Source organism: Cajanus cajan, chromosome 3 (genome assembly GCF_000230855.2).
Source record: "Cajanus cajan strain Asha chromosome 3, NIPB_CcT2T_4, whole genome shotgun sequence".
NCBI lineage: Eukaryota > Viridiplantae > Streptophyta > Magnoliopsida > Fabales > Fabaceae > Cajanus > Cajanus cajan.
In genome coordinates, this window is record NC_138519.1 from 47,154,286 (window position 1) to 47,169,763 (window position 15,478).

Genomic DNA, 15,478 nt, shown 5'->3' on the forward strand with positions numbered 1-15,478 from the left:
CTTTAAGGTAGTTCTTTCACTTGAAGTAAAACAAAGACACACAAGAAAAGAGTGTGGGGGAGGTTGAATTGTGTATGAGATATTGAAAAACTTTTCACAAAAAAAAAAGTTTTAGATATAGTGTCTGTAAAAAGATTTTTTTGCAATAAGCATATGTAAAAAGGATATGGAAGAGAAAGCTTTGCTCATAAAGATATTTATATTGATTCACTCTTCAACAAGATCTACATTTATTCCTTTAAAACGAAAAAGTTAGTCTATAACAAACTTTGTTATAACAAAGTATTTTCTGTCTCTTTAGACTACAGAAAACATGATCTTATCCCAAAAATCACTCAACCCAAGTATTCTTTATGGCCTGTTTACCTTCTACACCAGTACTCCCAGCTCTAGATGTCTGGCTCGTGGATGGAGCTTGACTCCTCCTATGCACTGAACCCTCACTACCCCCGTTACTGTTTGAATTTCCAGCAGGACGAGAGTAAGGCTTACTCCTGCTAGAAGACCCATGCCTGCTCTGATTCCTTACAGGCCCTCCACTTTTGTAGTGAGCAACTCTAGCCCGATTATCTTCATCATAAACTCTGCACTTGTTCACCAGCTCGTGGAATCTAGCAATGCCCTGGTAGTTGAAAGCTTGCTTGATTTCCGGTCGAAGACCACTAATAAATTTCACACATTTCGCTTCCTCATTTGCAACACCCTCATAAGCGGGACAGAATCGTACCAGTGCCTCAAACTTGGCCACATAATCTGCCACAGTATCATCCCCTTGCTTCTGCTCAAGGAACTCCACCTGCTTTTTGTTGCGAATATCTTGTGGGAAATACTTCTCCAAAAACAACCTCTTAAAATTATCCCACGTCATCGGAGTACCCTCAGCAATCATCCTCTGGTAGGTACTCTGCCACCAGATTCCAGCATCTCCAGACAACATGAAGGCAGCCAAAGATACCCTCTGTACCTGTGGACATTCAATAGCTTGGAATATCTTCTCCACCTCAAACATCCAGTCAGCAGCACCATCCGGGTCATAGCCACCACGGAAGGTAGGTGGATGGTTCCTCTGGAACCGAGCAAGCCAGTCCACTTCTTGATGTTGGTTCAGGTTGCCTACAGCCTGAGCCATAGCCATCAAGGCCTCAGCGATAGCACGATCATTCCTACCTCCCCCAGACATCACTTTTCTGATTCACAGAAAAGTAGAGAGTCAAAACAAAACAAACCAATTGAAACAATCATCTCAGTTAAACAACATCACAGCACAACCCACAGAAACATAGCAAGCTCATAACTCAAGGCCGACTGAATCGACCTGCTCTGATACCACTAATGACACCCTTCTACCCCATAATAAATAAGTAACAACAATAAGAATAATTCAATAAATATAACATCAAGAAGGGTCCACATATTTTAATAAAAACTCATAGGTTCACAAGTCTTGAAATAAATAGAAATAATAATAATAATAATAAAGTTTTACTCTTAAAAGAAAATTATCAAGGTCTCTAAAGAAAATGAAAGGAATCCAGAATTTACAAATATAAGGTGAATATAAAACTCTTAAAAATAAGTCTCCTCAAACGACAAATAACAATTCATAACTAAAGCATCCTAAATTCATGCCCCAATGTCACATCCTATCAGAGCAGAACCCTTTCCCTTTAGAACTCAACATTATGAGTGCCTTCATCTTCACCTAAAAGAAAACCACATAAAAACAGGACGGTGAGAGATAGATAACATCATATATGAACATAGAGCTACCCAATTCCCACCCCACACCGTGCACCAAAATATCATCATTAAATATAAACAACAAATACATCTCATATAATTACCAAACATCATTTTTTTTTCAATCATACAAGCTTTCATACACATGCTCACTATATGCTCATACACATCTCTTCTCCTAAGAGTCTCAACTTGGCACTCCGCACAATGGGCGTACCTCGTCAATTCCCTTAGTTGTTGCCAATGCGGGCATACCGTTCTCACACCCTCCCAGGGCCGGTATGTTGCACGGTTAAACACCCAGCGGCCCGTGCAAAGGCAATCCACCCACCGTTAAACCCTCTGTGGCCAGTGAGCTGTGCAGTTAAACACCCAACGGCCCACGCATGGAATGCCTCCCGTCATGGTCCCCCCTGTCTTGATGGAATCATGCCTAGGAAGGCAAGAGGTGACATATTGAAGGAGCCAAGAGGAGTTGGCTAGACATGAAGGTTTGGGCCAGTCAGGGCCCAATGGGCTTGATGGGCCTGGGAAGGCCCAAGTTGAACTTTTCATGGGCCATATTTTGTTATAGCTATTTTCATATGCTTTGTATACATCATGTTAGTATAGGTATCATATATTTTGGTCTTGTATTTTGGACCACATAGAGTAGCATTTTAGGTTTTAGGCTTGTTGGGCCTAGTTTTGGGCTTCATGGGCCTTTGGGCTTTTGGTACCCAATATTGGGCTCATTTTCATTCTTGTAATTTTTCCTTTCCATTGTATTTGCTTGACCATTGTATTTAGGTCATTAAATTAGGAAAATACAAGGAATACTAAAGTAGGCTAATTAGGTTAAATTATGTTTAATTTGGAAGCCATTTAAGTTACATTTGAGTCACATGTTTTGCACCTTTGGTGGCTGAACATGTGACCTCAAATTAACCCTAAATGACACTCCAAATTACACTTAGATGCACCTTAGGTACCTGAATTTTCGGAGTAGCACATGGGAGCCAAAATTTGAATTCAAATTTCAAATTTGAATTCAAATTTTGGGCGCCACATGTCATCTTTTGATTTAGGCGCCCAAAGTGTGCAAAACCATGCTTACTTAAGTGTTTCCTTCACCATTTTGTATTCACTTTGAATATTCAGAAATTTGAGAGCCATTGAGCCAAGTTTCTCCCTCAAAGTCACCGAAATTCCAAGAGAGAAAGTCTTAGAGAGTGCCTTCAAAATACCCTAGGAAAACCTATTTTCCTTCTCTTTGAAGTGTGCAATCCCTTGAGGCTTGAGCTTGGATGCTTCCTTCTATGGATTAGGAATCCTAATCCGCAGGTTCTACATCTTCTAGAGGTGTTCTACATTCGGTTTATCTCCATTGAAGTTGATCCGTGCATTAGGAGAGCTAAGGAGAAGAACATTCATCACTCCTCCTTACCATTTCCATCATGTCTCAACCCCTCTCTGGGCCCAGGGTCCAATGCAATATAGCCACGTCTGGCTTCTCAAGCACCACATGCAACTCATAAGTCTCATGCAACTCATGCATCCCACGTAACTCATAATTAATGCATCTCCATTATATAACATCATCACATGTCAATAACAATCCATGCAATATCATCCTCACATTCTAGGTACCTATCATTAAGTTATCAACATCGTAGATCACAAATTTCACATAATTCTTCACACACATCACAATATCTATGACATTCAGTTAATAATTTAACCATAACTCGAGATATACATATCCTTTCTAAGTGATCCCAACTCCATTAGAATCCTAACATCAATATCTACAACTTTCATGAAGAACACAAATCCTAATAAAGTCGTTTAGGTTACCATTCAGGGCTCACAAAAATTGATGTTGTGGTTCGCACACAGATTGGAAGGCTCAAATTGCAACTCACATAACTTGATCAAATATTAATATTTTTACACGATTCTTGTGTCTAAATGGTAGCCCCAGATGTCTAGTTTCTAACAAAACAAACGGCACTCGATTTGGATAACTACACAGAAAGATATCGCAAAATTACAAACGTATGTCGGGGTCCCGACGCCCGACGCCCAAAACTGGCGCTGAGCGCCCAAATCTCTGCCCAGACACCCCTCTGTGCGATTAAACCTGCGTTTTACGAGTTCCAACAAGGTTTTTACCAATTTTCACTACTTCTACACCCCGTTGGTTCAGTTTAACTCCATTTATATTCTTCATACGTTCCAAATCAATCCATACACATCTCAAGCCTCAAAAATTGGTTTCCATTGGTTTTACAAAAAAAAAATCTAAACTCTTCTTAACACATAAAATTCAGGTCATCAAATTTAAGGATAAAGAATTAACAAGAAAGCCCCAATGGAATTCAAAGACAATTCAAGAAATAAGTTCTTCCAAATGAATTAAGAATTTAGAACATCGATTGCACAGATAATCGTTCAGAATTTTAAATAGAGTTCCTAGAGGGACTTAGGGATTGCCCTCACTACCCGAACACCCCTATATTCACATATGAAGAAACCCATCCCCCCGTACCTTAAGGATAATGAACGAAGGCCAACAGAAGAACGACGGAGCAATCTGAACACTTTACGCCTTCCTTCAAGAATTTTCTCCTCTCCCCTCTTCCTTCAAGCGTCTGACGTTAAAATGAATATTAAGTAACTGACTACCCCCAAAACCCCTCTAATAATTCCGACTGGGCCAGGCCCATACTCACCCGCCCATCCCCCTCTATTTAATTAAAATGGTAAATAAATAATTAAAAAAAAAATAAAACAGTTTCAACTTCTATAATTATTTAAAATACTAATTTATTTTCTGCTCTCTAGAATATAAATATAAATAACTACTAGACTCAAGTTTCTCTCGTAAGTATAATTATTATTATTTAGAATCTACTGCAATTTTATAAAATTACTAAATAAAATGATATAAATTATTTTCATAAAAATAGTAATTAATTAAAATTTAATTAATTTAAAATTTAGGATGTTATAGTGGGTAACTTTCCGACGGATTTTCCCACGGATTTATCCGTGGGTAATTACCACGGATTTACCCACGGATATATCCGTGGAAAATTCCCACGGATTTATCTGTGGAAAATTACCCTGAAGGAATTTTTCGTCGAAAATTATAATTTTTTTTAATTTTAATAAATTTATTAACGTAACAACTATCATATTTGGCCTCTCAAGGGTTCTATTTCACGATATTTCATTGTTTAGCGTGTTTTATCCTTACTTGTGCAATTTCTGGGAAACTTCCCAGAAGGTCACCCATCCCAGTACTACTCCAGCTCAAGCACGCTTAATTGTGAAGTTTTGATGAGTAAGCTACCGAAATGTATATGTATGTTGTCAGTATAACTTGTACAAATTGTAACAGCCCAAATTTTTACTAGGCCGTGGGCCCAATTCGTTGCCTGGAACGGGCCGTTTCGAAAGTGAAACGGGCCGTTCCGGAATAAAGAATTTGCCTAAAAAATGTAGTTGAAAACGGGCCGTTCCGGTTGGAGAACGGGCCGTTTTGGTTTGGAGAACGGGCCGTTCTGAAGGTAGAACGGGTCGTTCTGCTGGATTTTGGAACGGGCCGTTCCGGTTTTGGAACGGGCCGTTCCAGTTGAGATTTTTTCTTGGTTCTGGAGGGTCCAGAACGGCCGTTCCACTTTTGGAACGGGCCGTTCCGGATTAGCTGAGGCAGATTCCTATAAATAGGAGGCCTTACCTCTCATTTTCTCACATCTCTCATTCTCTCTTCCTATTCTCTTCTGTTCTTTTTTCTTCCCCTCTTCTTCTCTCTGAAGACCATGGGGCACTTAGAGGAGGGGACCAAGAGATCCCTGTTGTAGTTTCAACTGCTGTTTATCCAGGTACGGGAGAAAAGGAGATTATTTATATGTGGAGTTACATGAGGGAATTGGGTAGAATAAGAGCCCTTAGGATTATGAGTAATTTTATAATTATTTCTGTTTGAAAAATTATTGGCATTATTTGATTCTGTATGCATTTAGGATTATGAATATATGATTTATTTGTAAAAATGATACTCGGGGAGAGAGAACGAAATTATAGAAAAGTGCCTGTAGGCTAGGTTTTGGAAAAATTGAAATATTTCTGTTTGAGGAATTAATGATACCATTAGATTCTGTATGTGTTGAGGATTAGAAATATATATTTAATTTGTAAGAATGATGATCTGAGAGGGAGAACGAAACTGTAGAAAAGTGCTTGTGAGTTAGGTTTTGAAAGAATTGGGGGTTTTATTGTTTATGTTAAAGTTATATGAAATTGATAATTCCATTGTTTATAATATTAATTTATGAATGTTATTATTGTATTGATTGATAAGAATGAATGATCTTGATGTGAATTACTTGAGGGGTGTGTAAACCCTTATTTTGTTGGGCTTATCTGTTGTGTATGTGAGGTGGAATTGTGTACTTGATGTGAATTTGAATTATGAAATGAGATGTTGTATGAATGTGATTATGATTGTGATTGTGGTGCCTCACATCAGTGACTAGGGATGGCATGGCCCCTGGGTAAGTGGTGCTACAGGGAGGGCGTGACCCTAACATGGTGTGGGATGAGTAAGACAGTTAACACACACCACTTATGTCGATTATGGCAGCCCTGACATAGGGTTAATTGCAAGAGACTGTATGGATTGTAATTTGATTGTGGTTCCTCACACTAAGGATTAAGGATGATACGAACCCTAGTAGTTGATGTTTTAGGGACGAGCGTACTCCCGGATGATCAGGGATGATACGAACCCTGGGTAGGTGATGCTTCAGGGACGAGCGTACTCCTTAATGACTAGGGATGACACGGCCCCTGGATAAGTGATGCTACAGGGAGGGCGTGACCCTGGTTTGGTGTGGGAGGCAATTAACCTGTATCACTTGTGTCAGATGTGGCGAGGTCTTGGCATAGTGTTAATTGTAAGATTGGTGTGAATTATGGATGTGGAAATGATATTGTTAATTGTAAGATTGACATGAATTATGAATATGGAAATGTTGTAAATTGTATAATTGGTGTGGATTATGATGGATTGAGATATGTATGTGAAATGAGATATGTTAAATGTGAATTGAGATGTGAAGATGATGAATGATTGATATATATATATATATATATATATATATATATATATTATTAAATAATAAATTATGATGAGATTATATTTTGATGTGTTTGTATGTACTTTGCATATAAATATTTTCTTTTCTCACCGTATAAACTGTGGATATTTTAGGTGAAGGAGATCCGGCTACGAGTGGCATCTAGAATGTCAACAGTTAAATTATGAGAATGCTCTGATAATGTGACATCGGGGCAGATGATTTCTAGGACAGAATATTTATATGGATTTGGTATTGTAATAAATGATTTTAAAATTATAAACTCTTAAATTTTACCTTTCAATTTTTATTTTTCAGTCATTTTCTTATATTGAAGAAAGAACAGTTTTGAAGTTTTATGTGAACCCTTTTACGAACCCTTTGAAAGTTTATTCTTCTTAATTAAATTATATTATATATATGTTGGGGTAGTAAGAGTGTCACACAAATTAATTCATTTAAGTCATCCTCAAATATACAATCTCATATTTGTACTATAATAATAATATATAATAATTTTATATTACAAATAATAATAATTAATAATAATAATAATATATTTAATTATTATTTATTTATATCTACTTACTTTTATAAGTAATATCTACTTATTTTTATTTAAAATTATAATTTAAATTATTTAATTTTATAATTTATAATGATAATATAATTTATAAAATTATAAAGATTTATTTATTACATACTTATAAATTAAATTTTAATATTTTAAATAAATTATTAATTAATTTAATATATTTATTTACCTTAAATCAACATATAAAATTCAAAAAATGTATTTATCCTTGTTTTTTTTCTTCTAATTATCAACTATTAATAAAATACTAACTTAAAATCTTATCTAATTATATATAATATTCTCATATCAAATTTAAAACCAGATATTAGTTATACAAAAATATTAAGATCATATAGTAAATTGTCAATAAGATTCTAGTTAAATAATTTAAAATAATTAATGTTTCAATTATATTGTTAATTAGAAAATAATTTATTTCAAAACTAATTAATTATTAGTAAAATTTAATAACTTTTAATTTAACAATTAATTGGATCGATAAAATTCAACACACACCATGAGTTATTGAGCGGAATAACTTTACCAAGAGTTATTTTGTAAGTTATCTTAAATCAAACATATAAAATTCAAAAAATGTATTTATCCTTGTTTTATTTTTTAATTATCAACCACTAATAAAATACTAACTTAAAATCTTATCTAATAATATCATAATATTTTCATATCAAATTTAAAACTAGTTCTTACATTTTTCGACAAATATAAATTTGTCTGAAATATTTCATCAATAATATAGCTTTTCCTACAAAAAATTTCTCATCGAAAATACAAATTTTCCAACAGATTTAATTTTGGTTTATAAGAAATCATCTTCGATTAATATAACATTTTGTATATATGATTTAAGAGTAAAATATTTTTAATTTAACGGTTGAATTTATAACATTCACATTTAATATAAAGTTATACGTCATCTTGTAAATGATTTTGTCTAAAAAATAATAGATAATCATACCCTTAACTGATTTTTCTTTTATATATTCTAATTTTATTTGTAATAATATGGTTATATATTTAAATAGTTTAATTTTAATAATTTTTTAAGTATATTTTTTTCTTTTCACTTAAAATATTTGAATTTCTATATTTTAATTTAAATTATTTTTTAAGTATATTTTTGTCTTTTTGTCTTAAATTTTTGAATTTCTATATTGTAATTTTAATAAATTTTTATTTCTATTATTTATTAATTCTTTTCTTTTTTAATGTTTTATAACATTATTAAAATTTTATAATTTTAATCTCTCTAATTTTATCTTACTTTTTATTTTATAAATATAATTTGGATTTTTCATTTTATAATTAAATTAATTTTTTTTAAATTTTTTATGAGTTTACATTATAAAAATTTATATACCTTTCGTAATTATTACTCTTTCAATATTTTTAATATAAATATTATAAAAATTAAAAAAATGTATTATATATATATATATATACAAACTTATCTCTTTATTATCCAAATAATTTTATTTTTGATGCTAAAAAATATTATTATTTTAATAAAAATAATTTACAGATATTTCCTATAAATCTTTTTATGAAAAATAATCTACAAGAAATTTTTGTAAATTTTGCTACAATTTTAATGATCATAGAAAAAATTTTCCATGGTCAAAATTAAAAAAAATTTTGTAAGAATTTTATTTTGTTTCTTGCAAATTTTCTTGCAAAAATAAATTTGCAAGTAATGTTTACTAAATGGTAGAAAAATTTTGCAGGTAACTTTTCCTGCAGATTTTCCTATCAATTTTAATCTGCAAGAAAAATAAAAAAAAAATATTTAAATTTATAAGTTTAATATTTTAAAAAAACTTCAAGTCTCACATCAATTGAAAATAAAATAATTAAAGAATATATAAGTTGGGGCAACACTTATCTTATAAGTTGATTTGTATGGTTAAGTGTTACACTTATAATCTACAATCTTAGAATTTAAAAGATTATATATCACATGTTGGGGCGTGAAAACAAATGCTTCAGATAAATTCATTGTGATCATTAGTGATTTCTTTAATTTTTTTCGTAAAAAATATTCTTGCAGAATTTTGTTGCAAAAAAAAAATCGCACGAAACTTTCTTGCGATTTTTTTTTGCAAGAAACTTTTTTGCGATTTTTTTTTGCAGGAAACCTTCCTGCGATTTTTTTTGCAAGAAATTTTGCTGGAAAATTTCTTACAAATTTTAAAATTCGCAAAAACATATTATCCACGAAGTTATTACCTATAGATAAAATTTCACAAAAAAATTTGTAGGAACAACGTTTCTTGCAATTTTTTATGAAAAATTCGTAGGAAAAATCGCATGTAATAAAAAAAATTATAGTAGTGTTAATTCATAATTAATATCAATGATTTGGTAGCTCAATTTAAAAATGTTGATTTTAATTTTTTTTTAATGTAGTTCAATTTAGTTTATAGTTAATAATAGTTTTATTTAGTTGATATTATAGTTTAGTTCAAACTCCTAGAACTATAGTGCACTAAAGTAGATAATAATTTAGTTTAGTTTAGTCAATATTTATTTTAGTTCAATTTAGTTTGATGAACTATTTATTATAGTTTAGTTTAGTTTTCTTCTAGTTTAGTTCAATTTAGCAATTTGAACACCCCTATATTTAACTATTTTTCTTCCATTCATTTTCTCTGTCTTTATCTCTACTTTTTATATATTGATTCATTGAAGTTTTAAATACTCATATTTATACTCGTTACTTTGTATTTTACTGATTTACTTAAATATAAAATTCAGAAATCAATAAAATGTAAATTTAAGAAATTACTATAACTTAAAGAGAGATTTTTAAATTAATCAGTTATTAGGAACAAAAATAATTATTTAGTGTAATTATTTTAACTTTAATGTTTTAAGTTTTAAATAAAGAAGATTTAATCTAGAAAAAATTCCATTAACCCCTACTTGAAGTTTCTCTCAATAACATCATACGTATATCTCTTCTCAAATTTTTAAGTGAGTATTAATTTTCTTATTTATTTATTTAAGTGGCACATAAAGATAATACTATTTATATATTAATAAGTGAAAATAATTTATTAATACAAATATCATTAATTAAATGAGATTTGATCTCTTATTTCATTATTTCAACTTTTTTGAAATTTATTTTAAATATCATGCACACTGTGATTTAAAAAATATATTAAATTTAAGTAATAATTTTGAAAATGAATTGAAAAAAATCTTATTTTCAAAATTGAAGATCAATGAAAGTTTTCATGAAAATGACATGCATAGTATTGGATGTAATTTAGAAATAAATGATAGATACATATATATGATATTTGCAAAACATAATTTAACTTTTTTCCCCTTATTTAATTAATAACGTTATTTTCAAAGAGATGAGTGATTTTTAATAATTAGAGAAAAGATATGATATTCTTAAATTTGGACGTCATGTGTTGGTATTTTAAGTAAAAAAAAAACACATTTATGCTAATTAGTTTATAATTTATAATAACCTAAACATATAATTATATATAGGTAATATAATATAAGTCATACCTCACACACTTTGATTTATATTTATCTTATTTATATTTTGAAAACACCCATATAATAATGAAAATATTATATAATGCATTATTGTGTGTATCGATGCGATTAGGATTGGTTGCATTTGAAAAATAATTGGCTTAAATTTTATTTAATAATTTCAGACGGATTTAAATCCGTGGGAAATTCTGTTTAGAAATTTTAGACGGATTTAAATCCGTGGGAAACTCTGTTCAGAAATTTCAGACGGATTTAAATCCATGGGAAATTCTATTCAAAAATTTCAGACAGATTTAAATCCGTGGGAAACTCTGTTCAGAAATTTCAGACGGATTTAAATTCGTGGGAAACTCTGTTCAGAAATTTCAGACGAATTTAAATCCGTGGGAAATTCTGTTCAGGAATTTCAGACGGATTTAAATCCGTGGGAAATTCTGTTCAGAAAATTCAGACGGATTTAAATCTATAGGAAATTTCGTCAAAAATTTCAGACGGATTTAAATCCGTCGGAAATTCCGTCAGAAATTCCATCATTTAAAAATCCGTCAGAAATTTCCCACAGATCTAAATCCGTGGGAAATTTCTGACGAATTTTTGTCCGTGGGAAATTATCGATGGGAAATTTAACTTTTTCTTGTAGTGCAACCAACCATCGTTAGTTACCTTTCTCCCTCTCTTAACATTCTCTATACCAAACAAATTAGATTAGAATATTAAAACTTGAATTTATGTGTGTTTTTTTGACAAAAAAAGTTGAATAAAATGGTGTTGTGAATCTATTACGATTATGTTGCAGTTATGTAGCAAAATTTATGGTGATTTAAAAGTACATCGCAATTGCAGGCCATTTCTCAAAGTCTTATAGGATTTAGGGTTTAGGGTTTAGAATCATGGTACAAGTCCAAAAATTTTGTTTGACATTATCTAAGTCTTGTATTTATAGTCATGGAATTAAGCCAAGGAGGCCAAGAGGTGACATCTTGAAGGAACCAAGAGGAATGAGCTAGACATGAAGATTTGGGCTAGTGAAGGCCCAATGGGCCTAATGGGCCTAGAAGGCCCAATTTTCTCTTCACATGGGGCCATAACTTGAGATAGATATTATTTATATATCATATTAGTATAGGTTTCATATATCTTGGTCTTGTATTTTGGACCACATAGAGTAGCATTTTTGGGCCATAGGCTTAATGGGCCTAGTTTTGGGTTTCATGGGCCTTTGGGCTTTTGGTAGCCTATATTGGGCTCATTTTGTTTCTTTTATTATTTCCTAATGTTTGTATTTGGTTGGCCATTGTAGTTAGGCCATTAGCATAGGAATATTGAAGGAATACTAAAATAGACCAAGAAGCTAAAATCTAGGTTTCATTTAGTAGTCATTTGAGATGCATTTGGATCACATGTTTCTTGCCAAGCATGGCTGAACATGTGCACCTCCAAATACACTTCAAATGTCCCCTAAATGACATTTAGATGCATGGCAGCACCAAATTCACGGACTAAGCACATGGAGCTTTGAATTTGAATTCAAATTTCCATTTGAAATTTGAATTTTTGGCTCTAATTGTGACTAGTGAAGTTGGCGCCACCTAGCTTGTTGGAGGAGGCCCATGGGCCAAAGGCCCAACTAATAGGGCTATGGCCAAGAGGATACATGAAGAATGGGCCCACGCTCAAGAGAAGCCCATAGTACTCTTCAGTTGGGCTTTGACTCAAGCCCAAGTAGATTAGGTTGTAGAATAGGTTTGGGCCTTTGGGCTTGTATTGTATTTTTGGGCCTTGTATTTCGGCCACCTAGGTTAGGATTTTCATTTCATGGCAATGTGAATTTAGGGTTAATCTAGGCTAGCATGTGCATGTTCATTTGCATGTAATTAGTATGCCATTTAGACACCATGTTTTATAGCACATTCTTAGAATAGGAAGTTACTTTGTTTTGGTCTTGTATTTTGACCATAGATTAGGGTTTATGAATTTTGGGCTTGTATTTGGGCTTCTTGGGCTTTGGGCTTTTTGATACCCAATATTGGGCTCATTCTCTTTCTTGTAATTTTTCCTATTCATTGTATTTTCTTGACCAATGTATTTAGGTCATTAGATTGGGATTTAAGGAGGTTTATTAGTTTAATTGAATTAGGGTAAACTAGGTTTAATTTAGGATGCATTTAAGTTGCATTTTGAGTCACATTGTTGGCGCCACCTTGGCTGAACATGTGTGACTCAAAATTCAACCCTAAATGCATACTAAATCCAACCTAAATGCACCTAGCACCAAGTGTGACCGGACTTAAGCATGTGAGTTAAGTTTTGAATTCAAAACTTGGCGCCACATGTGAAGCCTTCACATTGGCGCCAAGTGTGACCCATTCCAGATTCAATTTAAACCCCCTCCTTCACTCATTGTAGACACTTTTGATATATGAGATTTGAGAGCACATTTTCTGCCAAATTTCTTCAAGAGTCACCGTGAGAGAGAGCTTTCACTTTTAGGAACCCTAACTAGGTTTTCCTCCTCTTTGAAGTGAGCTTTCCCTTGATCTTTAAGCTTGGATGCTTCCATCCTAGGCTTAGCCTAAATCCATCCGAGAATCCTCTCCATTCTAGAGTTCAAACATTCGGTCATCAAGTCTCCATTGAAGAAGATCCATGCATTGGTGAAGCTTAGGAGAAGAACTACATTCACTCCTCCTTCCTTTGCCATCATTTTTGGTATGAAGAGCAAGGTTCTTCAAGGAGATAAGTTGATAGAAAGAGTAGGAGAAGTGAAGAACGAGCTCCTCCTAAGCTCCTCCTAGGCACGGATCCTCTTCAATGGAGATGGAACTAAGATGTTGAACTCCTTGGACGAAGTTCTCCAGCTGAAGACAAGGTCAAAACCTTGAAGGAAGTATCCAAGCTCAAGCCTCAAGGGATTGCACACTTCAAAGTGAAGGAAACTAGGGTTTTCCTAAGAAACTATGAAGGCACTCTCTATAGCTCTCTCTTGGGGAATTCGGTGACTTAAGAATTGGATGAAGTAAATTCAGATTATCATATATTCAAAAGTGTTTACAATAGGTGGGAAAAGATACACTTATAGGAAGAAACTAGGTTAACTTTGGGCGGCAATTTCAAACCAACCAAATTGGCGCCTAGTTTGAATTTCAAATTTGAATTTGAAATTCAAACTTTGGCTTCCAACGTGACTAATTCAGATGCTACCCTCATTTAGGAGTCATTTAGAAGTGATTTGGGTTGCATTTGAAGCTCACATGGCCGGAACCACTCCATGCCATCCATGTGACTCAAATTCAACTCAAATTACTTCTAAATGATGCATAAATGAAGCCTAATTTTCCTATTAATGTATTCTGCATATAATCCTAATCTAATGACCGAAATACATTGGTCTAATGAATACAATGAATAGGAAAAAATATAAGAAAAAGAATGAGCCCAATATTGGGTATCAAAAGCCCAAAGCTCAAGAAGCCCAAAATTAAGCCCAAGACACCTAAACCCTAATCTATGGTCAAAATACAAGACCAACAACAAAGTAAATTCCTATACTAAGAAAATACAATTAAACATGGTGTTAAATCAATCAAAGCCCAAGTGAGAAGCACCCTAGGCCCACCAAGCCCATTGGACCCACTAAGCTCTGAAGCAGTCCTCCTTCCATGGTTGATGTAGAGTATGAAGGGGAAGACCTTGCCCTTGATCTAGGCTCACCAAAGGGTAGAGAAAAAGGTGACTTATGTTAGGAAAAAGGAAGATAGGCGTGAGGAATAGATGGTTGGCGGAAGTGTTTAGGGTTAAGGTGTTTGGTGCTCACAAGTTGGCTCACTCCAAGTGTAGGTGAAGGCCACTCTAGGTTTCCTATTCTCCAAGGGTGGAGATAGGAGGAGGTTAGCCGAAACTAACTAGTGACTAAGGATGGATTTTGAGGCACAAAAGGCTCACTCAATATCATATAATCCAAAGTATTTACAAGTGGTGGGGTGTTGGGTATTTATAGGAGGGGAGGCATCTAGGGTTGCATTTGGAGCAATGCATGGCCGAAATTCACAAGGCAAATGCACTCCAAATGAAATGCCAAATGAACCCTAGATGCTACTTGATGGAGTAGTTCCTTCCATGGATGATGATAGTGGTTGAAAGGAGACTTCTTGCCCTTGATCTAGGTTCACCAAGGGGTAGACAAAGGAAGGCTTTTGTGGGACAAAAGGGAGATGGGCGTGAAAAGGAGGTGTTGGGCGGAAGTGTTTATGGAAGGCGGAAGCATATGGTGATTGGTGCTCACAAGGTTGGCTCACTCCAAGTGTAGATGGAGGCCAATCTAGGGTTTCACTCTCCAAGGGTGGAGAATGAAGGTGGCTAGCCGAAACTAACCTAGTGACTAAGGAAGAAGATTTGAGGCACAAAAGGCTCACTCAAATTCATATAATCCAAAGTATTTACAAGGTGTGGGGTGTTGGGTATTTATAGGAGGGGAGGCATCTAGGGTTGCATTTGGACT

At 33.4% G+C, this 15,478-nt stretch overlaps 1 protein-coding gene across 1 annotated transcript; it reads right to left on the minus strand.

The window, feature by feature from the left end:
• Positions 1–331: 331 nt before the first annotated feature.
• On the minus strand, positions 332–1,180 carry LOC145956303 (uncharacterized). Its single transcript, XM_083071884.1, has one exon. It carries the CDS (start codon positions 1,178–1,180, stop codon positions 332–334), a length of 849 nt encoding a protein of 282 aa, XP_082928010.1.
• Positions 1,181–15,478: the final 14,298 nt, after the last annotated feature.

Bases quoted from the DNA above. Each gene is read 5' to 3' on its own strand.
- LOC145956303 (XM_083071884.1), bottom strand. From the start codon at position 1,180: ATGTCTGGGGGAGGTAGGAATGATCGTGCTATCGCTGAGGCCTTGATG.